Raw genomic sequence first — 27,019 nt, 5'->3', positions numbered from 1 at the left:
CACAGATATCTATATCTACCTAAGATGTACATATATTAATATAGCTCTGTGGAAACATAGCTATAGATATATATATAACTATATCCATGGATATATAAATAATGTAGACATTAAATATAGGTATCTAGGTGAAGATAGATATTTCAAACTTACATAGCAATTTTTTGTAAGGGTGGAATAGGATATTTTGGTGGGCAAGCAACCTAGCAGGCTCTACAAGGAAAGCTATCTCATCTGCTAATGTGATAACTTCATTGTTATTTTCAACAACTCCTAAAGTCTTTCATTTTGATCTTATTTTTAAGTGGAAGGGGTATGAATTTAAAAATGACTTTCGAAAGCTTCCTGAAACGTCTCCTTCGGAGACCCCACCCAGGGAAGCCGACCCAGCCTCCAGCCCAGGCCTGCGGGAGGCATTGGGAGAGGGTCCCTCTGGTCTCAGTGAGAGAAACCTCGAGAAACATTCCAGGCAAAGTCTAGGAAGACAAGAACCCTGGATTCCTCCTCTCATTGGACTTCCAGCTGCTCCATTTGAAAACATAATTCTCTGAGACCCTCCCAGTCTCCCCATTCTCTGCTTCCAACCAGAGTCGTGGGAAGTCAGAATTGGAAATGACCCTAGGGAGTCTCGCCGTCTTTCCTGGAGGAGGGAAGCGGGAGTGGCAGAGACTTGCCCCGCATCCGTCAGGGACGGAGATGTCACCGTGGCGCTGGCCCAGAGCCCAGGCTCAGCCCCAGTTCCTCAGGCCCGCGGTCCCTTCGCACCCCCACACCTCCCTGCTCGAGAGGGCACTGTCTCCAGCACCCGCCCCAGCACCACTTTCCTCTGACGTCCGTCTCCCAAGCTCTGACGATCGCCCCCACCGGCCGTCCTTATAAAGGGGACTTTTGCCAATACTGGGATCGATCACCGCCTCGTCCCGCGCCCCGCGCCCTCCGCCGGCGCCCACACCTGTCAACTCCGCGCGCGCCCAGGTTCTTGAAGACACTGGGCGAGGAGCAGTCCAGAAACCGACCCCGGTCCCCTGGCCCTGCCCCTGCCCCGTCCCACCTCACCCTTGCGCGCGCGCGCACACACACACACACACACACACACACACACACACTCTCTCTCGACGCTGCACCCTTGCAGCCCCCCCATCACCGCAGTTCCCGGGGACGGCGGTCCCGGGAGGAGCCCGACCCGGCGGAGCGCTTCGCTGCGCGGCCACCTCTCCAGGTAGGAGCAGAGCGGGCATCCCCGGCGCGTCGGGGCCCGCTCCCTCGGGGACGCGGCGGGCGCCGAGCTGGGCGTTTGTAGAGCCGAGGGACACGGCTCTTTTCCCTCTCCGTGGGGATGCGCGGGCGGGGGCACTGTCAGGCACTCATGGCTCTTGGGATGCTAGGGGCTGGAAAGTCTGGGCTCAAGAGGGACCAAGTCCTGGCGCAGGAAATGGGTAGAGGGGACCGGGAGGGACAGCGCGGGGCCAGGGAGCACTTGGCTGTGGCCAGAGAAAGAACTTTCCGGCTCAGTTGCTCACAAAGGCAGAACCCTTCCAGCCTGCCTGTGCTTCTTTTGCTTCCCCCTGAATCCAAGGGAGGCTGGTTCTTTTGCCCAAGGTCTCATTACCCACCTGCGTGAACAAATATCTGAGTTTCCCCCAGAAACTTGTGTCAACTGAGGTGCATGAAATAGCCGTGGTCACAAAGGGAAAAAATAACAGAGAACAAGAATTCCAAAAAGTGAAGGCATGAGAATTTGACATGTCACCTAAGTGTCTTGTTTTTAATCCCTTTGACTCTCTGTTATGTTTTTAGGCAATTCTGTATTTTTAAACCGTTTTCTTGTATATACCATTGGCGGCAGGGAATAAAAGGAACAAAGGACAGCAGATGGGGAACAAGAGTTGATCGAGAGGGTGGACCCTTTACACAGCATAACATCTTTATTTGCTGCAGTAACTTGAGCTACAGGCACTTGTTGAAAATTGGAATTGATGTGTTTTTGAAATAGATTTTCCTGAAGCTTTTTTCTCCCGGATATTTGCATGTCACGTTACTGTTGGAACTGCTCCCTGAAATTGTTTGAAAGGAGGGATAGAAGAATGAGTGAATGAATATGTTAGAATTCGCAGAGTGGCCTTTTATGATACACTTACATTACTGAATAATTCTAGATCAAATAGTAAGTCAGTTCCAAAAGCAAGCAGACATCCTCTTTGTAGGTGATTCCTTGGCCAACTTACTGAGTTAAGATACAAGATTAAATTTAAATTGAAAGAATTTATTAAATACAAAATGATCATGATTACATTTGTTAAACAGAATTTCGGATTTTTTTCTGTTTCAACTCAAAAGAATGTTAAATTGTGAAGTAGAAATATAATGATACGATGGGCACTTGTTGGCAACTACTACTTTAATATACAATTGCAATGTCCTTTTTCTTTAAGTGGCACAGGATCTCTCAGGAGCCAGCAGGTTTGTTTCCGGCTGCCTGTGCATGCTTGGCTGCTTTATAATGCATCACTGTATTTTCTTCAGAAGTCTTAATGAAGTAGCCAGCTGTGAAAGAATCCAGACCCCCCAGATAAAGATGACATTCCATGTGGAAGGACTGATAGCTATCATCGTGTTCTACCTTCTGATATTGCTGGTTGGAATATGGGCTGCCTGGAGAACCAAAAACAGCGGCCGGGCGGAGGAGCGCAGCGAGGCCATAATAGTTGGCGGCCGGGACATTGGCCTGCTAGTGGGCGGATTCACCATGACAGGTAGGTTCCGACGCTGCCCGGTCCTCCTTGGCTTCTCAGAGTAACAAAGCAAGTGTTGCTTTTTGTCCTTTGGGGATTCTGTGTGTTCACTACTTACATATTTTTTAAATAATTTTATACCTATTTAAAACAAAAATAAAATGATTTCAACTCAGTAGTACTTGAACAAAATGATTTTATAATAAATCACTGGACAGAATATCAATGAGACAGATCTGAGCTCTCTAGGCTGTTTAGTGGGTGTAAACAGAATTCAAACAAAGAGGTGGCAGAAAGTACAAAAATCTCTTGGTCTTACAAGTTATGTCTCTGTTAATGTGATAAAGTCAGTGTCTCATCGTGTTCATTAATACGGGCATGACGTTGCGACTTAAAGTTGTCTTAAACGATGAATGCCAAGGAACACTGGCTAGTGATGGCTTTAAACCTGAATAAATCAATTTGGAGGCAACACAATTCCAAATTGATTGATACCCTGTTCTGAAACCTAATTCTACCAGGTAATAAACTGATTTTCTCACAAGAAGACAATCACTTGTTAGAAATCCACAGCACTGAAAAAAGAGATTTCCAGGAAGCTTGATATAAAAGGAAAAAATCTAAAGTGTGTCCTAACAGAACAGAGTGTGGGCTGACCCCTGGGCCACCATCTGCAGATCTCTCTCATTCACACCTTCTCTCTGCTGGGAGGGCCATACTCTTTCCTCATTTGCCCAGATGTGGTTCTGTTTAAGTGGTGACTTGTTTCTCCTTTATATTCTTCTTGGTTGTTGAAAATATTTCTGAAAAACAAGAATTTAAAATTATATGTTTAGTATTATTTGATACATATTCAGTAAAAACACGCATTTTGTTTTAGCGTTTTCTTAGGTTTTCAAGCATTAGCAACATAACCAATTAACAGGAGCCCTGAGTGCCCATTTGAAAATGTCCTGTTGGAAATCATATCCAAATGATGCCCAACTTCAGTCCTGAAGTGTTGTTTAAAAAGGGTTCACTCTGGATATGAAATAGCTTACAAACCAGTCTGGAAGGACTGCATCCCTGTTTGGGCATCTGAAACCCACAATGCTGTGGAACAATTTATGGACTATAGATTTTATTTTTCAGATATGTATGTTTTATGTTTGTTTAACTCTTCATGAACTGTACAGATTTCATTTGATCTTTGTGAAGATCTTCCGTTTGAATTTGCGCTCCATGAAAGGGCTCTGGGCTTAAGTGAAGACTAGGAGTTACATGGTTAACAAGGAGCAGAGCCAAGGCCTAACCAGTGGTCTCCTGGCAGCCACGCCCAGGTCCTCCACAGTGTGCACATGCGGCCCTCCGCTGGTTTCACTTTACTTCTGTATAAAAGTACACAGTTTGTAAAGAGGTCTCTTTTTTACCATCTCTCATTTTTTCTACATACATACATATACAGAACAAATTGTATTTTGCAAAATATTTTCTGTGATGCCTAATATACAAAATTACATAAAAAAAAGCATATAAAGAACAAGAGTCATCCATAAAGCTACCACTTTCAGATAAGTTTACTGAAATGTTGGTGTAGATTTTCCAATGTATTTTCTTCTTACCCACCTATTGATGAATAGTATGCACAACTTCATATCTTCATTTTCATTATAGCACAGACATTTCTTCCTTCCTCTCAAGATCCTGATGTGATACTGGGATCTGAAGTGGTTTAAAATATCGTAACTATATTTCCCTCAGAGAGATATAGAGAAAAAAATGAGAAGAAAGCAAAATAAAACAACAAAAGTTGTTGATGTCACTCAAAAAGCTGTTGAAAAAATAAATACACTGTTGTACATCAGCATATTTTGTTCATGTAAATTATTATAGTTATTACTATAATTTAATATTATATTTATTATGCCCATAAAGGTAATATTTCAGAATTTGTTCTTTCATCATTTAGAGAGATTTTTCCAATCTAATAGGCTGTTAAAGTATTTAGAAAAAAATTGAATTATAATATTTCCTATAAAGTGACATGATCTAGCTCAGTTTTTAAAGATTTTTTTTTAATCTCTTAGAACTGAAAAGAACCTTGGTCAATATCATAATTTATTTAAAATCTGAACAATATTATCTAAACCTTGTCAGATTCATTGATTGTATATATTTAATAAAGAATAAAGACTGAAAATAAAAATGCATATGGGTTAAAAGAGTTCTTGTTCTCATTCATGAATCTGACATGACATATACAAACATGCAGAGCAAATTCTGGTATAGAAGGAACTAGATTGATAAAAATAGAGGAATTTTAATCATAACAAGTAACCAAGTCTTCACCTTTATATTATAATATTTGCAATCATTCAGGCCCCATGTTCAGTTTGGATGAGGAAGAGGAGACCTACACAATGAAAACTGATCCCTCGTAAGCTGTGTGCTTGTAAGACTGTCAGATCATTTATGCAATGAAATGTTGTGGTGTGTTGTTAGCAGTTCCGGTTGCCCAGCAGGAAGACAAAGTCTCAGATCCTGAACCTGTGAGAATTCGTCCTAGTTACACACTCAGTGGGGGGAAAAGAACCCTTTTTAAAATTTCAGCGGGGCTTAGAATGAGAAAAACAAATAATAGCATTTGTTACTTATTAATACCCATGTGAAAGCTACTATGAAGATGAGATTGACTGATAAATACATATTTATCCACTTTAGGATTTTGTGTATAAACTTCCCAGTTGAATATACTTAAAATTTCTGTGCAGGAAAGTCTTTTCACATGTTAACCTTTTAAAAATAGTATTAACCCCAAAACATTCTCTATTCTTTGCTTTGTTTTTCAATTGAAAGCCAGATAAATTCTGGCACGAACACAACAGAAAAGCTTGTCTTTGATAATTTCATGTACATATTATTGGTTTTACTTACGTTCTAAGTATAAGATTTTAGAGAATTTTTCAGTCACATTTTATTCCCAATGTGATGATACAGCCCAGAATTCAGTCTCACATCTGATAAGCTTCTTGCCAGCCTGTATCCCTCATAATTCTATTATACAGTTCTAAGTACACAAACTGTACTTAGGGATTATTTTAAATATTTTTATTGTACTCTTAAAATGATATAAACTGTGAAGATTTAAGTGTCCCAGTAATCCTAGTTTTTCAGCAAGAACCAAATATTATATTGTCTTCTTGGAGAAAATGGTAGATTTTATAGATCATTCTTGGCTCAAACTTGTTTAACAAAATGTGTTTTCCTTGGTCCCTTGACCTCCCTCCTTTAGCTATTATGCTACAGAAATTTTATTAAGTAAATCTGGAGAAGACATATTTCTTATTATTCTCTGTGATATATCAAATATCTTACTAAAAGACCCAGATTAGAGCAAAGAATTGCAAGTAGGTATGCAGTGAACATTTTAAATTCTTCTGATCGCTAGTCTAGGCCCTACCTGGATGCTGAGGAGTTAGGAAGACAGATGGAAAAGATAATTTAAACTCACTGTAGGACACCTTGGAGTAAAAATGTCATCTCTCTCTTCCCTTCACTCTCCTGGCAATTTAAAGTAGTAGTATCACTTAATTATGATGCTCCACAGATTTGCCAAGGTCCTGTGTACCCAGAGTGTTTAAGACATGACTCTACTAAGGAAAAGCACACTCACGGACACACACACACACGCACCCACATACGTTACTCCCTGAGGAGAATAGTCACGATCACTGTGTAAAGATCAATACAATTAAAACAGAAGGCCTTGAAATAAAGACACTTGACCCCATGTTATGAAGGCTAGGGAAAAAGTTGTAGTATTATTGAGAATAGAAATAGTCATATAATATATTGTACATGGTTTCATTTATTTAAATAATATCATTTAAAATTGTTGATGACTAAATGGATTTAGAAAACATCTGGGGCCTCACTGTCCAATAAAAACATAATGTGAGCCACAAATGTAATGTTATATTTTTTACAAACTACTTTAAAAGACATGAAAAGAAATAGATGAATTAACGTAAATAATAGAATGTATTTAATTCAATACATTGAAAATTTTTTCATTTCACCGTGTAATCAACACAAAAAAATTATTGAGATATCTTACATTTATTTTCCATACTAAGTCTTTGAAATCCAGTGTGTATTTCACACTCATAGAACATCTCAATCGAGACTAGCCAAGTTTTGGGTGCTCAATAGACATGTGAGGCTAATGGCCACTGTGTTAGACAAAGCAGGTCTAGGGTATGACGGGTATGGCAGTGTCTTTCCCTCGCTTTTCATTCTATTTCAGCCACCTGGGTTGGAGGAGGTTACATCAACGGGACAGCTGAAGCAGTGTACGTACCAGATTACGGTCTAGCGTGGGCTCAGGCACCAATTGGATATTCTCTTAGTCTGGTTTTAGGTAAGTGAAAGTTTAAACCTCAATGACCCACTCAGTGAACATTTAGAAAAGGAGTATAACAAGTGAAGTAACAAGTCAACCAATGTGAATGACTACTGTGTAAAAGCGTTACCATAAATCTCTAAGTAGCTGTTACAAGAAATTAGTAAATAGTGTAACAATAATGCGTAGATTATTTGATCTCTTGACTATGGAATATGTAAAGAAAGTCCCTTGATCTTGTGACTTAATAGAACAGTGAATTTCTTAACAGGATATTTTTTCTTTCAAAAATAGTGTGAATATATCATTAAGAATGAATTCACTTAAATTGTATCAGAATTTCTTTTTGTAAGTCAAGCTAATAAAAGGTCAAGAATATTATATCATAGAGTTCCTTTTTTTTTGCACTTAAAATACTTTTGTTGGATCTTGCCTTTATTCAAAATGTCTAAGTGCTATGCTGGATGTTACAAATAAATACGTCAAGGCATTTTAGTGAGTGCTGTGCTGGTCCATGTGTTTAATCTGCATGCCTCAGATATACCAATTCAATTGTCCTTTGGATGCATACAGTGATAAATGTCTTAAGAAATTTTTATTTGGCTGCTAAATATTTCTTGGTTCTGTACTCATAGGGTATTTCAGGTTGGTTCCTCAACATATACAAGTGTTCTAAAAAATCTGTTTCCCTTCAAAAAGGTTGGCAAACACTCTTATATTATGCATTTTTTATTTTCTCATAAACACTTGTTTGATTTCTTTTAGGTGGCCTGTTTTTTGCAAAGCCTATGCGTTCCAAGGGATATGTGACTATGTTAGACCCATTTCAGCAGATCTACGGAAAACGCATGGGTGGGCTCTTATTTATTCCTGCACTAATGGGAGAAATGTTCTGGGCTGCAGCCATTTTCTCTGCCTTAGGTAAGGACCAATGAAATATTGTTCTAGCTTCATCTCTCTCGTTGACTGAACAGATACACAACTTTACAGGCCACCCCCAGCCTCCCTCACCTGGATTAATGCAACCATCTCCTTGCCCACTGTTCTGCCCTCTCCCTGTATTCTCTACATGGTAGCCCGACTCTTCCTTCTAAAATGCACATCTGATCATATCTCGTTCCTGCTTAAAACCTAACTTTTTAACTGGGCTCATAAGGTCTTTTATGACTTGGGCTATGGTTCTCTCCTCTCATCATTCCCCATGCCTCCTTCCTTCTTCCAGAACTGTAGTCCTCCTCTCTCACCTCTGACACTTAGCAAGCCCAGGTGCCCTCTGCTTTGGACTCATCTCCCCTCTTTCCTCTCCCACATCTGCCTAGATAACCAGGAGTATCCTTCAGATCTTCTAATAGATGTCACTTCCTTAGAGCAGTCATCCTGAACCTCCTGGGTGTCTTTCCTATGGGCTTCATTAGGCACCTGGAATTTTGTTCTCATTGGACTTCACTTTGTATGATTAAGTGTCTGTTTATCTATTTCATGCTCAACCTCAACCTTTCTAACCTCAAGAAAAGAATTATAAATTTCTAGAAAGCAGGACTTGTGTCTTGTTAACAGGTGTAATCCTATCACAAGTGAATGAATGATCTACAGCTACAAAGAAAACAAATGTTGTTTCTTTTTTCCTCAATGTAGTCCCATTATATTGTGAAGTATTGGGTTGTGGACATCTTTAGGGATCTAGAAAATGAACTTAGACTCTTTAGAGTCTGACTTACTAGCAAGATCAATTAATGCTAAGGACAATCTGTCCTTGGCCCTTGGCTTTTCCGCCCATTTATAAGTTTTAGGAAAAAGAGATTTCAGTGGGATGGTGGGAGATCTTTAGGCTCATTACTCTACTTTTTGGTCAAGGAGAAATCTAAACTATCCCACTGAGTGCTGAGTTCCTTCTTGAAAATCAACAGAGCTGGAGGTTCGGCAACCTTCCTCAGTGAGCTATATCAATGTTTTGCGTCCAGGCACTCACACATGTTACTCTCCATCTCTTCTTACAAATGGAAATGAAGAGCTTAAGTGTACAGCCAGACTTTGGGCTGAACAAAAGTAAGATGAGATGAATTTCTTCTATGTTGTATGTTCCAGACTACAAACTTATCGTCTGGTTTAAGTATTATCATCAGACCTGGCCTCTGTAATATCAGATAATTTATATATACTACATTTTACTCCTTTCTCTCTCAAAATCCTATATAATCTTATATTATTTTCTTGGTCTCCAACTGTAAAACAAGGGAGTGACTTGTTGGAGAAAAGAAGAGAATTTCATAGTTATAAAATACTCTAATAACTCAGTGAAAAATGTTGCACTTTCCTGGTGCTAGATGGCAATACTCCACAATACTCCACTGCATTTATATCTTAATGAAATTATCTGTAAAAGTACACCTACCTCTCCACCTTGCTCTCATTAGCTAAGAAGCAATGGTGGCTTATATTGCTTTCAACACCAGAAAATTTTTGTTTTGAGAACAAACTGCCTGCTGAGATATCAAAAAAGGAGTAGGCTGAATATCTAATAGAATACAAAATGTTCACTCTCACTGAATAAAGATCAATTTATGTAACAGAGCCCTGAAGGGAGAATAGAATTAATAAGCTAATATTTCTAAAGTATTTTGGAAATATAAAACATAATAGCTAAACTCTGAACTTTGTTGCAATAGTTATTTTTGTATATAATTCATGTGTGTCTATGCCTGTGTATGTCAATATATATGTAAAATATATTAATGCCTCTCTCTTTCTCTCTCCACATGCGCGTGTGCGCGCACACACACACACACACACACAAATATGAGGCAATATATATGAAGACATTACTGATATTGCTTGATATCCATGCTCTGGTAAAGAGAATGTGTGTATATTTTTAAATTAACACCTCCATTTTCTTCAGAAATAATAGTTGGACATAATTCAAAGTTAGTGTTTATTAGAAATAATTTGGGATACTTCAGAATAGACAAATATAAGCTCTATTACCACCCTACTGTGAATGTGTGTGGTTCACCACTGAAACACAGAAGAATTTTAAACTATCTTCTCTGTATAAATGGATAGCATCCTTACAACTTTTTAGAGAAATGTGTATTTACACTTCTAACAGCTCAAATTCGGTGAATTTTTTGTAACTTTATTTACAGTATATTTATGTTAATGACTGCATCAGTACACTAATATTTCACAGCAGATCTGGAAGTAGAACTTTGATTTTACTTACTACAAATGATTTAATTATTTAGAAAATATTTTAGAGAAAAAATTTATCTCATATTAATAGTGACAGAAAAGTGGGTAACTTTTCTAAAACCACTGAGTTACAACCAAATGGCAGCATCTACTAGGACCCCCTACCTTTAGGATCCTAGTCCAGTGATCTTTCTTCTATAATATACAACCTCCCTACCTTTTGCAGGTGTAGGATTAATAGAAATTTCACTAATGTGTGGAAAATTAAGCAGGACTCAAAAGAGATAGTTGAACTTTGATAATTCATGGAATATACTTAGAAATGTTGTTATTAAAGGAGAGAAACTAGACTAAAAGAAGAATGGCAAAGAGTTGCAACTAAAGTTTCAAGATGAAGTAAATAATTTCTGGAAAAAAATAACTTGTCAAATATCTGTACAACAGATATTTGTACTACAATAACTCAGTCAGTTACCCAAAGTCACTTATAAATAATTGACCTCTTTCCTCTGTCTTCATCCTCTAACTCCTTACCATGTTTTTTCCTTTATTAATTGAAAGTAATTTAACTGTTACCAAAGCCAAAGCATTAAGAAAAAATTTCTTGTTAAGTATTTTGTTGTGTTATCTTAGATCAAAATATCATTTACTGCTCTTTGTGATAAATTTTCATCACTGGTGGGTCGCATACACTACTAGTAGCATGCAGCTGAGGAGTTGTAGTAATATGTAAGATTGCAACTGATAACACAAAAATCACAGATTTATTGCATGTGTGTTAGCATTCCTAGCATTGCCGTGTTTAAGAATATGAAATATGAATTATATAGCTCTCAAAAGCACTGGGAAGAGGCTTTGTAAAGCAAATAGCAAATTCTGAACTGCCAGTCCAGGAACAACAGGGGTCCAATTGTCCAAACCATAATATTCTCACTGGAAATTTAGACACCAACAAGCACAGTGAACAAAGTCATAAAGTAAGAAAATATAAATTTGATTTCTAAGGCAGATTGAAAAATTTGTTGATGAAAATTCCTTAAAACTATAATGCTTAAATCTAGGGCTCTTCCATACGTTCGTGTCCTAGGAGTGAGCCTGGAATGCTCCACCACTTAAACAAAATAAAAGTGATCTTTTACAAAATAAGAGGAAAAGTTGCTAGATACAATTTACCAATTTTGTTATTTTCTCCTATAAATTTGTCTCAAACATTGGTACTTTATACCATCTGTCATATACAAAAGCTAGCATGGGTCAGAATTAATGCAAAATAGTAAGTGAATATTAATTGTAAAATGTAGAAATGGATGAATATGCTTATCAAAAAGGCTTGTATTTCTCATGGATGTGCATAAATATATTGCATATATTTAATTAAAGTTTCAGATAGTTGGTGGAATTATTATAAATTCTCACAGTCATTAAATTTATCATATTTCATGAAATTCTGTAATCATATCATGGATTTCAGGTGTCCCCATGTTTACAATAAATAGGTTGGCAAAGCACTAATTTCAAAAAGAAAGAATATTTTTAAATATACATTTATATACACATAAATACACATATGTAAGTGCATATTCAATTTACTGAGATATAAAAATTTCAGTATGAAAGTTTGCTTTAGCTTTATCATCCAATACGATTCATGTGACATAGGAAAATATCTGCTGTCACTGAAAAAATATATTTTTCCACAGGAAGTGGAATCCAGTTGAGTACGTTGACCACAGCGTTCTCTTGTTTTTGCTTTCTTCCAGGAGCCACTATCAGTGTGATCATTAATGTCAATGTACACGCTTCTGTCATTGTCTCTGCACTCATCGCCACTCTGTACACCCTGGTAGGAGGTCTCTACTCTGTGGCCTACACGGATGTTGTTCAGCTCTTTTGCATTTTTGTAGGACTGGTAAGTGGGGCCGTTCACAGATGTTCTTCTTCCTTCCTGTCTGAGCCAACTTACCGCTCTTCCTGGCTCTTCCCTTCAGCTAAACTCTCTATTCACATAGGATGTTAAAATTCAGAAGAAATTCTACTAAAATATTTTTTTAAATTCAGAAGAAATTCCACTACCTTCTGTTTGCCTAAAAAAGAAAATACAGATCTCTTAGTTCACAATACAAGGTTTTCTATCTTTATGTCTCCCACTTCTCTAATCCACCCTCAAGCCAGCAAACCCTGTCACTCAGCAGATGTGTGCGCACACATGTCCATATGCCATATATTCTTTTGCTCTCTGTCTTGATCCACCTAGACCATCTCTCCCTGCAATTCCTTCTTCTTCCACCTATTGGAAGGCTCACCCTTGAATGCTTATTTCGCTACCAATTTCTCAATCAAATCACTCCTTATTTTGGGGAATGGATATTTTTTCCTAATTCAAAGAAAAAGTAAAAAGTTTATAAATAAATATATACAGTGTTCTCAAATTTAATGTTTTCTTCCCAGAGCATTGTGGTGATTGCTCCTATAGTTGGTATAATACAGTGCAATTAAGCACAGAAGTATATAATATGTTACTTTAACTTTTCTAAATCAGTACTGCATGGTGTCCTACAGAGAACGTGATTCCGGGTTCTTCTGTCTGAACAAGAGGAACTAAAACCTTACATACATTAGTTAAAAATAATAGCCTAACATTCTAATGTCACTCTTTGGTTACAGTGGATCAGTGTCCCTTTCGCACTGTCACATCCTGCAGTTACTGACATTGGGTTCACTGCAGTCCATGCCAAATACCAGGAGCCTTGGCTTGGAACCATTGAATCATTTGAAGTCTACACTTGGCTTGATAGTTTTCTGTTGTTGGTGAGTGATGCTTTTACCTGAGGAATGCAATCTAATTGTTCCTGAAATCAAATGCAATTTCAATAATTTAAAGTTTATATGTAAAATTCACCTACTGTCCATTTCCGAGTTGAATACCTTCTATTGAAAGGATGGAGGCACTTACTGACTGTGGTAGCTGACTAGTGAAATAAGGAATAATGTTCATGGGGTTATGTGTGGTGTTTTCTCATTTGTGTTGTACTGTAAGTTAAGGAGCACCATGCCCTACCCCGAGATACCTACCCTCATCTGAGAGTCAAGCCATCTAAAAATTTTAATTTGTATTTTGGACCAATTTCTTCTGAAATAAGTAACTCATTTAGTCTCTAATTACAAAGTAAGTAAATTAGGGGATGCCATAAGGCCTTATGTGCATGAGATAAGTTGGGAAAGGAGGTATCACTCAGGAAAGATGCCAGGAAAGAAACCCTGGGAAGTCAGAGGCAGCCTGAGACCATGAAGAACCTTGGGGGAAAGGGCACAGGCCGTAGATTGAGGGAAGGAAAAAACCCAAAAGAACCTACCAGATTCTATGATTTTGCTAATTAGAAGGGTTATACATACAAATAAAACACTGTATTTGACTTCAAAGGAAGAAATAGATTACTTTTTTTTTAATTAAAATTAGGTGAAATTGTTTATTTTTGTTTCCTCTTTAGAGGGTTCGCAATATTGTGTGATTTAACTTTGTGTTTGTGCCACTTTGCTAAATTTTAGCACTAAAAGTAGAAGTATCTCTCCCAGGAAAGAAAACATAAAAACAAATATTTCCAGTGGCGAGTAGGAGAGCTTCTTCCCCAAGGATTGTTAAGAAATGCATTGGCTGAAATTTTTCTGGAATAATTTACTATTATGAATTGAATAGAGAAAGAGATTAAATATTGGATGTGTATATAATTATACCTGCATGGCAGGTATTTTTATGGTTATATGGAGTAGATGATGAGACTCAGACAAGTTAGGCAATTTGTTAATGATCACACCATTGTCTAAGCTAGAGATCGAAACAGAGAATCAAGACTCCAAAGTCCTTTCCTCTATACTCCACTTTAGTTCTCGGATTTACTGGCCTTCAAGATAAGGCATTGTACCCCATAATTGCTAAAGTTTCTTCCATCTTAAAAAATTGTATGACCAAGTCATGTTCATTATTCAAATCATAAAGTAAGTTGAAATGAAATAGTAGATGTTTAATGAATGAATGAGTAAACTGTAAAAGTAAACCCTGAAATGTTTCGCCATTGGTGTCTCATCTTTCAGTTGTTTCTCAAGCATATCCTCCATGTAAAAAACCCACCAAGTCTTGCTAATGATAACATCAAAGTATCTCCCTGTCTCGCTCTGTACCAGCCCACTGTCCCTATATTGTCATTATATTTAAGCTGACAGCATTCCTCACCTGGCCTATTGTGCTAGCCCCTCACTGGTCTCCCCACCAGCAGCCCCCCATAACTCACTGTTCCAAACCTATTTTCTACCTTGCCGTGGAAGCTTCTGTTTGTCAATGGAGGTCAGATTTTACCTTACTCAGAAACCTCTGATAATATGATGATCTAAATGTCTAAGGGGATTGATATGTAAATTATGATATATCACTTCATATAGTCATTGATATTATTGATAAATATTCATTGGCATGGAAGATGTTAGTAATATATTGATTTACAGGCTGCAAAATAAAGGAAAAATTTTGGAAGAATATAGACTTGAGTCGTGGAATTAGGAATTTTAGAATTTCTTCTTTTAACTTTGTTTTTGTTCAACTTAAACTAAAAGTATAGACAACAGTTCAACCATTTCTCCCACCACTCACCTCTGGCAACCACCAATCTGTTCCCTGTACCTGTACCTCATTTATTTTTAATTTTTAAATTTTTGTTTTTAGATTCCACATATAGGAGAGATCATATGGTATTTGTCTTTCTCTGTCTGACCTATTTCACCTAACAAGTGTGAGGTGGTATCTCCTCAGGGAGATTTTGATTTGCATCTCCCTGATGATTTGTTATGTTGAGCATCTTTGCATGTACCTGCTGGCCATCTGGATGCCTTCCTTGGAAAAACGTCTATTCAGATTCTCTGCCCATTTTTCAATTGAGTTGTTTGTTTTTGTGCTATTGAGTTATATGAGTTCTTTATATATTTTGGATATTAACCCCTTATCAGATATATGATTTGCAATTATTTTCTCCCATTCAGTAGGTTGCCTTTTCATTCTTCTATGCTTTACTTTGCTGTGCAGAAGCTTTTTTGTTTGATGTAGTCCCACTTGTTTATTTTTGTTTTGGTTGCCTTTGCTTTTGGTATCAAATCCAAAAAATCATCGCCTGTGTTTTCTTCTAGGAGTTTTATGGTTTCAGGTCTTATACTCAAGTCTTTAATCCACTTTGAGTTAAGTTTTGTGTGTGGTGTAAGATGACAGTCCAGTCTCATTCTTTGTGTGTGGCTGTCCAGTTTTCCCAGTACCATTTATTGAAGAGATTGTCTTTTCCCCCTTGTGTATTCTTGGCTCCTTTGTCATAGATTAATTGACTATATACGCATGGGTTTATTTCTGGCCCCTCTATTCTGTTCCACTGATGTATGTGCCTATTTTTTATTCCATACCACATTGTTTTAAGTCCTATAGCTCTGTAATATAATTTGAAATCAGGGAGCATGATTCCTTCAGCTTTGTTCTTATTTCTCAAGATAGCTTTGCCTATTTGGGATCTGTTATGGTTCCATAGGTATTATAGGACTATTTGTTCTATTTCTGTGAAAAATTCCTTCAGAATTTTGATAGGGATTACGTTGAATATGTAGATTGCTTTGGGTGGTATGGACATTTTAACAATATTAATCTTACAATCCATAAGCACAGAATATTTTTCCATTTATTTGTTTCTTCTTCAGTTTTTTTCATGAATGTCTTACAGTTTTCAGCACGCAAGTCTTTCACTTCCTTGGTTTCACTTCCTTGGTATTTCTGGGTATTTTATTCTTTTGTTGCAATTGTAAAGGGGATTTTTGTCTTCTTTTCTCTTTCTGATAGTTCATTATTAGTATATAGAAATGCAACAGATTTCTGCATATTGATTTTGCATCCTCCAACTTTACTGAATTTCTGTTTCAGAAAGTCGGTTTATTAGAATAATAAACAAAAAATCTGTTTATTAGTTCTAACAGATTTCTAACGAAGTCTTTAGGGTTTTCTATATATAATATCATGTCATTTTCAAATAGTGACAGTTTTAGTTCTTCCTTTCCAATTTGGTTGCCTTTTATTTATTTTTCTTGCCTAATTGCTCTTGCTGAGACTTCCAATACTATGTTGAATAAAAGTGGCAAGATTGGGCATCCTTGTCTTGTTTCTGATCTCAAATGAAAAGCTTTCAGCTTTTCACATTGAGTATGATGTTAACAATAAGTTTATCATGTATGGCCTTTATTATGTTGAGTTACATTCCCCCTCTACTCACTTTGTTGAGGGTTTTTATCATAAATGGATGTTAAATTTTGTCAGATGCTTTTTCTGCATCTGTTTAGATGATCATATGACTTTTAGTATTCATTTCGTTAATGTGGTGTATCATGTTGACTGATTTGTGGATGTTAAACCATCCTTGAATCTCTGGAATAAATCCCACTTGATTACAGTATATGATCCTTTTAATGTATTATTAAATCTGGTTTGCTAATGCTTTGTTGAGGATATTCTTTTAACTTTTTTTTTTTTTACTTTTGAACGTGTGTGTTTTATATAAAAAGGAAATTATTCTAGAATCAGTATGTGACAAGCACTCTGCTTGGCAGAATTTAGAGCCCAGTTATAGAGAGAGGCAATTAAAGAAACAACTTAAATATATTGTGATATGGGAAGCTCATTCATCAGTTCACTTATTCACATGATATACATGTATCGAACACTGACTCTATGCCAGTCAGAAGACTGTGGCAGTAATCCACAGGAAAGTGTTTTCTCAGCCTCCTCTCTCATCACTCCCACACATCCTGACCTCTAATTATACCAAATATGGTGGGCTCATAGCTGCCTCATTGTTTTTTTCTTTCTTTTTCATATTAGATTCTCTCCCTGCTACTCTCTTCTCTCTCCATCTCTAGCTGGTGACACCCTCTCAATGCCTGAGGACTGACTCAAATATCATTTCTGTAGATTTTCCTCATCACCATGCGGTTGTCCTTCCTCTCACCTTTTAACCTCCCTCCATCATCCCCAGATAATTGTTTCTCATTTTTGATCCCATACATATAGCATGCAACAAATTATATTATAGTTCAATGTCTCCAAACTTTTTTGATTTATATCATCAGTAAGAATTTTAAGCATACCTCCAATGTAGATGTAATTTTCAATTGCTTATATGTACTGTACTAACATGGTATGTAAATTAAGAAAAACAACTATATAACATTTAGGTATGAGGTAAAAATGAGCATAAATAGAAATTCTAATGTTTTCTTTGATGCCCCAGTATAATGTCTTGAGTATTCCACAAACAAAATGCATTGATTCTCCCAGTGGACAGTTAGCTCCAGAGCAAGAACTATGCCTTATTCATCTTTGTGCTCTGACAACCATTGCATTGCCTGGCACATGACCAAAGTCCAGAAATATTCATTGAGTTGTATTGATTCAGATTAAACTTCATACTTTCAGAATCTTAATTTTTTGTGACTATTTTATGATGGTTAGAACCCGCACATGGGAACAAATCAAAGGCTTCTGGTAGTTGTAATGCACTTAAAGTATGTAAATTAAGGAAAAGAAAAGATTGTCCTATGTAGCTATGTAAGAAAATAACTTGAGGAAATTCTGCACAATTAAAAGGGTGACAATAATATAGTGATAGCAGTTGAGATGAGTGGCATGTAAGACCATTTTTGTACTTTAGAGCTGTACTTATGACTATTCTGAATGTTATTGTAATAAATTTCATTTTAAAAATACCTAATAGATGCTATTTGCCTCCAACTCATTCTGAGTCCCTATGATTCCCATGCAGATATTGGGTGGAATCCCATGGCAAGCCTATTTCCAGAGGGTTCTCTCTTCATCTTCAGCCACCTATGCTCAAGTGCTGTCCTTTCTGGCAGCTTTTGGGTGCCTGGTGATGGCTCTGCCAGCCATACTCATTGGGGCCATTGGTGCATCAACAGGTAAATATCTTACAGCTTCACTAATTGACCCACTTAAGCTTCATCGAAGTTACGAATTACCACCCAGCTGCCCTTCCACCCCTACTTTTCCTCTTATCCCCACATAGTTCATTGTTTCTCATCGTGCTCACATATACACCTTTGTTATAGCATTCAACAAATAGTGTTATAGCTCAGTAGTCTCCAAACTTTTTTTGGTTGCTCACTCTTCCAATAAAATACCTGTGAGCACACACAGCCCCTCCAATGTTGGTATATTTATCAATCATGTATATGTAATCCTATCAGGAGTGGTTCTCAGCCAAGGTGCACGTTGACATCACCTGGAGAGGGAGAGGGACTCTTTAAAAAATATCTATTTCTGGCCTACACCACAGGGATTTTATTTTAATAATCTAAGATAGAACCAGAGACCAGTGCTTTCTCAAGTCCTCTTGCTGAGTCAAAGTGCAGCAGAGTTGAGAGCCGTCAGCTTAGAAGTTTACCTGCCATCATCATGACCACCTCAGGAGCACTTTGAACTTGAGATTTCTGCTTTACATTTTTGATAGTTTGTTAATTAAGAGTTTCTTTCTTGGAGAAATCAATCTATAAGTGTGTAGTTAAAGATAAACTAAGATACTAAGTCACTTAGGGAATAACTTACTCAAAATTGGTAAAAACAGCATTATGAAATGCGTATTTCCAAGTTAGGCTCTATGAAGAACATTTTTTAAATCGCACCCTTATTGTGATTGAACTTATTAATTGTTCCTGACCCTGTGTTCCCATGCTATACAGCTTTTAAGAGCATTTCATGAAAATACACCACATTAACCCAAATTCAAGGAGGCTAGGTAGAGATGATTGCAACAGATTAGAGAAGTTCACCTCTCACTCCGTTGTATTTTGTAAAGATATTCCAGAATGATGTTCACCTGGCTAATTTGACTTTCAATTAGTAGAGCTATTCATTGGGTTACTTAATTTTTAAAAGAGTAGTCATGGTTCATAGCATACATTCTCTATTCCAGTTGTTCATCCGTGACATAAGCACTTAAAAAGGTGGCTGACAAAGGTGATTGTGTGCCTTTAAATAAAAGATAGAATTTATGTCACAGTCAAAAAACAGATCTGGTTTCAGTAATGTTTCTGTGTGTGTGTGTGTTGTAGGACAAGAGACTTAAAAAACAATTTTTTTTAGATCAGGTACACATTCTTGGTCAATATTTCTGCTAACAACATCTCAGTTACTGCTGTAAAATTGGCTACATCAAAGCGTGGCTTTGAACAATTGTAACGGAAAATGAGGGAAGAAAAAAATGGTAGGATCTGAGGAAAACCACTCTTATTTGGTCTTGTAATCATGGCATTAAACAAGAAACTATAGTAATGTACATTTAAAGGTTCCATTGTCTTCTTTAGCACGTGTTCGCATAACTAAAAGGTGAAGAAGCTATGCATTCAAAGATAAGCTTATGTTTCACATCTTTTTACCACAGAGTCCAAAAATGTCCTCAAACTTTCAGCCCCATACCTGCACTTTTTATTCAAGTCAAAGGGACTATCCTTTATGTATCATGCTTCCCATTTCCAGTAAGTGGAATTTGATGCAAGAAGGAACTTAGTTGGGAGAAAAACAATGATGAGACAGCTACAAAACCAAGTTTATGTACAGGAAGAGGTTGGGTAAGATTAGCCCCACTACTGTCTTTATCCATTTATACATGTACAATTGAGGACTAAGGAATGAAAGAGTAAGTGTCCTCTCACATCCCCAAATGGTTGGAGAAATACTCTGTGCTTCAGTTTAAGAACGTTTCTTTTCTATAATTCTTCACCACTTTCTATGTAATGCCACCATTCCAGAAGAGAAATATATGTGTGTATATCTCACCAGCACATTCTGTGCAGGTCCTGTAAATAAGACTAAATGCAACCAAAAACCATTAGAACTCAGAACATATAAGACAATTTCACTTGACCACTACATGGACTTCCCATCTAATTGGACTAATTCGTACATTCTGAATTCATTTTAAAAACTACCTAATAGGATGATCCCCAGAAAGATGAAGAACGTATGTCTCCTTGGTTGTTGTTTTGTTGTTTCTATTCAACAGACTGGAACCAGACTGCATATGGGATTCCAGATCCAAAGAGTAATGAGGAAGCAGACATGATTTTACCACTTGTTCTGCAGTATCTCTGCCCTGTATACATCTCTTACTTTGGGCTTGGGGCAGTTTCTGCTGCTGTTATGTCATCAGCAGATTCTTCTATCTTGTCAGCAAGTTCAATGTTTGCTCGGAACATCTACCAGCTTTCATTCAGACAAAACGTAAGAACACATTTTTTAAAAACGTATCATTATTGTTATCGTTGTTGCCATCATTATATTTATTGTGTATGTAATATTATTTACTGATTAATATTCTATATTAAAATCTGACCCTACTTTGATTAAGCACACAAGGTTAAATAATGATGAATTTTATTTATGCTATAAATAAATGTTTTTAATGCATGTTATTGTTCATGCCAATACTGAAGGGAAAAAATCAATATAACTATTTCCCAAGAGGTACAGTCATATTGCTATAATTTAAGCCTCTTGTCTTTCTAATGAAAGAGTAATGAAACTCACAATATCTTAGAAAAACTTTGAGTTTAATTAAATACGATAAGAAACTTGAGAACTCTAGTGTAAGCAGAACATGGTGAGTAAGTTGTTTCGTGGGTATTTGTGTAACATCTATGCCTCTGCTTGCTTGAACTCCCAAGTCCAGTTTTGTCAGAAAATAGGCTCTCAATTTGATTTTCCTTATTGAATCAAGTGGGTGCAGAGCAGCATGCTGCTGTGGTCGCTGAGGAGCCAATAGCCTTGACTAAAGCTTTGCCTTACTCTAGGTTTTCCAGGTCATAGGTAACAAAATGGTTCAACTTTTGTTTTAAGGTGTTTGGCCCTAAAGATGGGAGGGCTCCTATGAAGAGAGGCAGCAAGGAGGAGCTATGGCTCCTTACTGCCACATAACAACTATTCCTTAAAATGTAAAGTGAGCAAAATTCAGCCTTGCATTATTACTCCTCTATGACAACACGTTAGCTCATCTCACCACTCCTCCTGCACATTCAGGGGAAGGCACAGGTGGTCTGTTCTTCCTGCACATGGTTCAGAGAATCCTCTCCCAAAGGCCTCCCTGGGAAGCCACCTAAATTGCTTGCTTCTGATGCTGTGGTTTAGGTCAGCTTTTCCCATGGGTTGAGCCATTTGAACTAGGGAAATTCTCTAGAACAGCTTTGAAGCACCAAAATGCATCTCATTCTTCACCTAAATGAGCCAACACATTGTGTGAGAAGCTGACACTGTGGCAATTTCTTGCAGGCATCAGACAAGGAAATCGTTTGGGTGATGCGAATCACAGTGTTTGTGTTTGGAGCTTCTGCAACTGCCATGGCCTTGCTAACAAAGACTGTGTATGGGCTCTGGTACCTAAGTTCAGACCTCGTTTACATCATCATCTTCCCACAGCTGCTCTGTGTGCTCTTCATCAAGGGAACCAACACATATGGGGCCGTGGCAGGCTATATTTCTGGCCTTTTTCTGAGAATAACTGGTGGGGAGCCATACCTGTACCTGCAGCCCTTGATCTTTTACCCTGGTTATTACTCTGATAAGAATGGTATCTATAATCAGAGATTCCCGTTTAAGACCCTTGCCATGGTTACTGCATTCTTAACCAACATTTGCATCTCGTATCTAGCCAAATACCTATTTGAAAGTGGAACCTTGCCACCAAAATTAGATGTATTTGATGCTGTTGTTGCAAGGCACAGTGAAGAAAACATGGATAAGACGATTCTGGTCAAAAATGAAAATATTAAACTAGATGAACTTGCACCTGTGAAGCCTCGACAGAGCATAACTCTCAGTTCGACTTTCACCAATAAAGAGGCCTTCCTTGACATTGATTCCAGTCCAGAAGGGTCTGGGACGGAAGATAATTTATAATGACCCCATCTAAATAAAATACTGCTTTCTCAAACAGCACGATAGCAGGCTAGTCCTGGAAGGATGGTTTGCAGCATATAAAACATGTTTAAAAAACCAAAAATGTTCAGGAGGACAAAAATGCCTATAAAAGTGCAACTGCACAAATACAAGCCAAGCTAAAGGAGGCACCTGTGAAAGCAACAGTTCTCTTCCTCATTGGTGTTTCTCATCCTCATTTGATTTTAACTCTAGATAGTTTTAACTATTCCAAAATGAATAAAGCCCCACTCAAAGAACAGCGGGCCAAGCAGAGCGTTTATCTTTATTGTGAAAGAAGGAAGTAGATGTGAAAGAGCTAAGGAGATTGGATAGTCTTGACCAGATCGTGTTTGCTAGTGCACTGGTGAATCCAATTTAATTCTCACACTGAGGCTGTGAGAATAACTCACCGTCACACCAAGGAATGGTGCAATGAATTAACCAGCTGATTTTCTTCTTTCATGTTCTTAATTAAAACATTTGCTGAACATGCAATTTGTTTTCTTTTAGTAGTGGCATGTATTATCCTGAGCACAGGCAAAGCTAACACACAAAATATTGTATAGTGGCATTTTTTATGTCCAGGTGATAGGGAAATAGAATCCATCTTTGCAGAGGAGCCCTGGGCTCCTTTGAGTGTCTCTACAACTACCAGATGCATTGAGAAGAGTACCTGGAGCATGGACAGCGTGATTATTAGACAACTTTAAAGCAATAACTCAAGAAGCCCGTTAAGCAGAAAGTTACAGGAAGAATGGTAGATTTTTATCCTCATCTAAAATGTATAAAGTCTTGCTTCATGCTAAAAGAAGTAATGTCTTGGCTTACTCTCTAAATTATTATTGCAAGTGAAAATGAGCCATGTTTAAGGTGAGGTAGCTACCCAGCACCAATTAAGATTAATGAGAGACAAGCCACGCCTCCTCATGGTAGTAAAACCAGGAAAACAAAACCCACTTAATTTTGGATATTCATTAGTGAGGATGATTTAGTGTCAAGCAAGATATTCTGTGACACTTTTTCACATAAGCCGAACTTAGGCACTGGGCAAATCATTACAAAAAGTATGTAGTGAAATTTAACATGCAGAAGAAATCAGAAAGAAAAAATAAGTCCTAAAAGGAAGAAGCCATTGATTTTTACTTTTGATGTCTACATAACTTTCATGAGGTTGACCATTAAACATTATTTTGCTTCTTTTCTGGAATTAAAATATATGTGTGTGTGTGTGTGTGTATATATATATACACACATGTAACGGTTTGTATTCATTCATGAATTATAAATGCTTTTCCACCAGTCACTTTATAGATATACCTGGAGCTGTGTCTACAAAAGCAGACAGAACTGATAAGCTGAAAAAGTATTGGAGCTTTTGATCCAATAAAAAAAAAGCAGCCTGAATTATTCAAACTAAGTCACTTTTTTCCAAAAATATTTCTTTTTTGTGATTCATACACAAAGTGAAGTTAACTCAGTGTTTGACATTAAGTATAAAAGTGTTTGGTAAGCTAGAATTCCTTTTCTTAAAAGTTGTAATTGTCTAAAAGCATCAAATAATACACCGTTTTTGTTATTAAGCATGAATTAAAGTAACAGGGTAATTTTTAAAATATGAAATTAAATAATTTTACATGTTGTAGTGTCCCTTATTTTTAAGGCTTTATCAAAACTTGATGGTGAATATGAAATTGCATTCAGAATCTTTAAGGAACATCATCTATGTCCAAATGAGAAGAGAACTCTTTGTACTCATCTATTTGCTCAGAATCTTTTCTATGCCAGTACCCTATGGAGTACTTGGAAGGAGCACATTTTGGGAACTAGTAAGTGTGAGAATCTCAAGATTCTTGGAAACGGATTGAGAGAAGAACCAGGGGCAGGAAACACAAGAAAAACTACAGAGATGGAAATATTTGACACGTAAAAGTAATTACTTGATGGGAGTCTACAGTTCCTGGCAAACACGATTCTTCAGCTGTGCCATGCTGTCCAGCACACTGTCTGAATGATTATTTTTACCCACTCCATCACTGTAAGTTTTTGTTTCAATCTATTTAGGCACGTGCTTCCATAGAAATGCATCAGCCATAATTCAATAGAGTACAACAGGGAAGTCTAATCTTCTTACAGACATTATATTTTACAATTTTGTTGTGCAACAATTGTCCAAACAGATCATATTTAAATCCAGTGAAAAAGAATAAATACTGGTAGTGAAAATTTCTTCCATCCCATTCATTTTATAATAATAGAAAGATAAAGGGGAAAAAATTTTAGTCTCCAAAATGTTAAAAACTAGATAAATTAAATAAGCTAACAAATAATGTTCTATTTTTATTTATCTCATTATTTCCTACCTACTCTTAAATATATAAAAAACTAGTTCAGTATAAAATCCACTAATAAATGTGCTAAATATTAGCAAGTTTTTTTTAAAGGTTGAAAATAGTTGAAAATAAGAAGGAATGAAAAAACAATCACAGGGTCTTTATTTAGGCACATTCACACACAAATTGCCCCCCAATTTCCAAGGAAGGAATGAAGTGGTGAAATGTAGGGGACGACGCTTTGTGCTCGTCCCTTCTCTGTTTTGATGTCAGAGGTGATGCAGACAGCTTTGTATTCTTCCGGCTTTGCTCAGCAAACCTAATTCCAAAAGCCCATTCTCAATGGACAGAAAACGACAGAAACGTTTTAGATACTGGCTATATTAACCTTTGGAGGCAATACCTGCGGATAAAGCATTAGAATAAAACATTTCATTTTCATACTTTTACAATAATTGTAACATGTTTGTCAGATAATGTTAGTATATTCACACGTACTTTTTCAAAACATCAAAAGCTTGGAGCCGGACTGAATGTCAGTAACGAGCACTCACTGTCAAAGTCCAGCTTTGCTGCTACACTTACAAGTGATGAATTTTGTGTGAATATCAGATGAATGTAAGCCTGAAACAAGCGAATCTAGTGCAATGGCTATTAGCTTTTTTATTTGGAAATAATGAATTAGCATTGCATTTTAAACATAACCATGACTTTTTCTTTTTTAGCCTTCAAGAAAATTACTCTGGAATAGTGTATAATTAATTGTAAGTTTGCTACTCAACAGACAGATACATATAATGGTTCTAAACATATATTTTTGTCTGTCAAAATATTATATAAATTATGATCAAAATAAGTAGATTTGCAACTATACATGTAAATGTTATAAATGTAATGGTATTGTATTAAATTGTGCTGGTACAATTCAGGATATCATTGTCTGGGTTTGGCTTTTGGGGGCCCTCTCTTAAAGCAAATATAAATGGTGCTTCAAGACAGGCATTCAATGGAATTGAAATAAACCATCTCAATTCCATTGAACATATGCAAATGTCAAATGGAAATGTTTCACCTCGCATAAATCTTGGGGCAACATATTGTATCATATCTTTAAAAAGATGTAAATTATTTTCCCTGGAAAAGAAGTTCTACCACTGCACACAGGCCTTTCTTTGAATCAAAGAAATAAATAGACATCATGTATATTCCATTGATATCAAGAAGATCTGCATCTTAAAAACCATATAGCTGTCTGATAATTCTTGATTTAGGATATACAACCAATCACTAAGTGACAAACTTGTTCTTATTGTGCTCTAAGTATAGGCTTCATATCTCTGACCTAACTCTTTCAAGGTGTCTTTAAAAGTGTAATTATATAGACTCTCAGAAGAACTTTGGCCTTCTACACCTTAATGATAAGCCTTTGGATGTGTATATGAAGTAGGGGTCTCGAATGAGCTTAATAATGAATGAAGCAAAGAATAAGTATTATGGCAAGAAATATCACAGTACTTTGTCTGCCATTACGGACACACTTTTAAAGAGCATGTATTTTTGCATTATCACAAATTTACAGTATGGAAGAAATTATTAGGAGCTAGAAAACAGAATGTATAGAATATGATGTTGCAAACTGTGTATGTTTTCTTCATTTTTAACCATTGTGTTTAGAGATTTTAATTTGATCATTAGCATTCTTCTAAGACAGATATTCTGAGAGACATCCAGGGAACTAAAGGATGATGATAAATGATGGGTTTTTAAAAAAGTTTTTATATGAACACCTAAAGAAGAGCTCCAAAATAGTAAAAACAGCCATCTCATGTTATTTAAATTCTCTAAAATCGAAGAGTTTGTGATAATTTTGTTATGATTTTTAGATGGAAAACTACGGTTACCTGTTTAAAAGAAGCACTGCATTATGTTTTTTGAAGCCAAAATGCAGTGTTGATTTATTAATTTTTGAACTAGAATCAGTTAAAACCATAAACCAGATGGGACTAAAGGCTTATTGATAGAGTTAGAGTAGTGGGTATTAATGGAAGGAATAATTGAAAACAGTCCCTTTGTAGTGCTACACAATGCAGCTGACATGAGCCACAACACACGAATGGCAGGAATCGGACTCGCTGGCTTCTGGCCTGAGAATGGATGTAGCTGGGAGAATTGTTGGAACTCCCTAGCTTTCTGCTTTATCTACGTAAGGCTTCTGAGTTAGATCATCTTTAAGGTCTCTTATATCTCTAAGTTTTTATTACATCCTTACTTGGAAACCTATTTAGGGAATTGTAGCATAATTTGGCAGACAACAGGTAAGAGTGTGAATGTGGAGTAAGACACATATGCCTTCATATAGCAGCTCTGCCTCAGATTGAGCGTC

The 27,019-nt window shown here is 36.9% G+C and overlaps 1 protein-coding gene across 2 annotated transcripts; it reads left to right on the top strand.

Annotated features, from left to right (window-relative positions):
* The first annotated feature begins 759 nt into the window (after window positions 1-759).
* SLC5A7 (solute carrier family 5 member 7) lies at window positions 760-25,821 on the top strand. Of its 2 annotated transcripts, XM_070511515.1 has the most exons (9): window positions 760-1,219; window positions 2,524-2,753; window positions 7,018-7,131; window positions 7,879-8,034; window positions 12,066-12,214; window positions 12,970-13,113; window positions 18,141-18,294; window positions 20,397-20,614; window positions 21,659-25,821. In XM_070511515.1, the coding sequence occupies exons 2-9, from the start codon at window positions 2,576-2,578 to the stop codon at window positions 22,283-22,285; spliced, it is 1,740 nt and encodes a 579-aa protein (XP_070367616.1). In that variant the 5' UTR covers window positions 760-1,219; window positions 2,524-2,575; the 3' UTR covers window positions 22,286-25,821. The 2 variants fall into 2 exon arrangements, with proteins under 2 accessions (XP_070367616.1, XP_014693968.2); XM_014838482.3 differs by lacking the exon at window positions 760-1,219 and having other exon boundaries at window positions 2,397-2,753.
* The last annotated feature ends 1,198 nt before the right edge of the window (window positions 25,822-27,019 follow it).

The sequence above is a fragment of the Equus asinus genome, chromosome 6, assembly GCF_041296235.1.
Source record: "Equus asinus isolate D_3611 breed Donkey chromosome 6, EquAss-T2T_v2, whole genome shotgun sequence".
Classification (NCBI taxonomy): domain Eukaryota; kingdom Metazoa; phylum Chordata; class Mammalia; order Perissodactyla; family Equidae; genus Equus; species Equus asinus.
Note: the sequence above shows the minus strand (reverse complement) of the source record. Positions and strands in the feature narration are given on the sequence as shown.

What these genes read in the sequence shown, in the direction of transcription:
- SLC5A7 (XM_014838482.3), top strand. Translation starts at nt 2,483, where the DNA reads ATGCTTGGCTGCTTTATAATGCATCACTGTATTTTCTTCAGAAGTCTT. An exon ending in AGCCATTTTCTCTGCCTTAG is followed by an intron (nt 8,035 to 12,065) that starts GTAAGGACCAAT and finishes GCTTTCTTCCAG; the next exon opens with GAGCCACTATCAGTGTGATC. An exon ending in AGCTTTCATTCAGACAAAAC is followed by an intron (nt 20,615 to 21,658) that starts GTAAGAACACAT and finishes AATTTCTTGCAG; the next exon opens with GCATCAGACAAGGAAATCGT.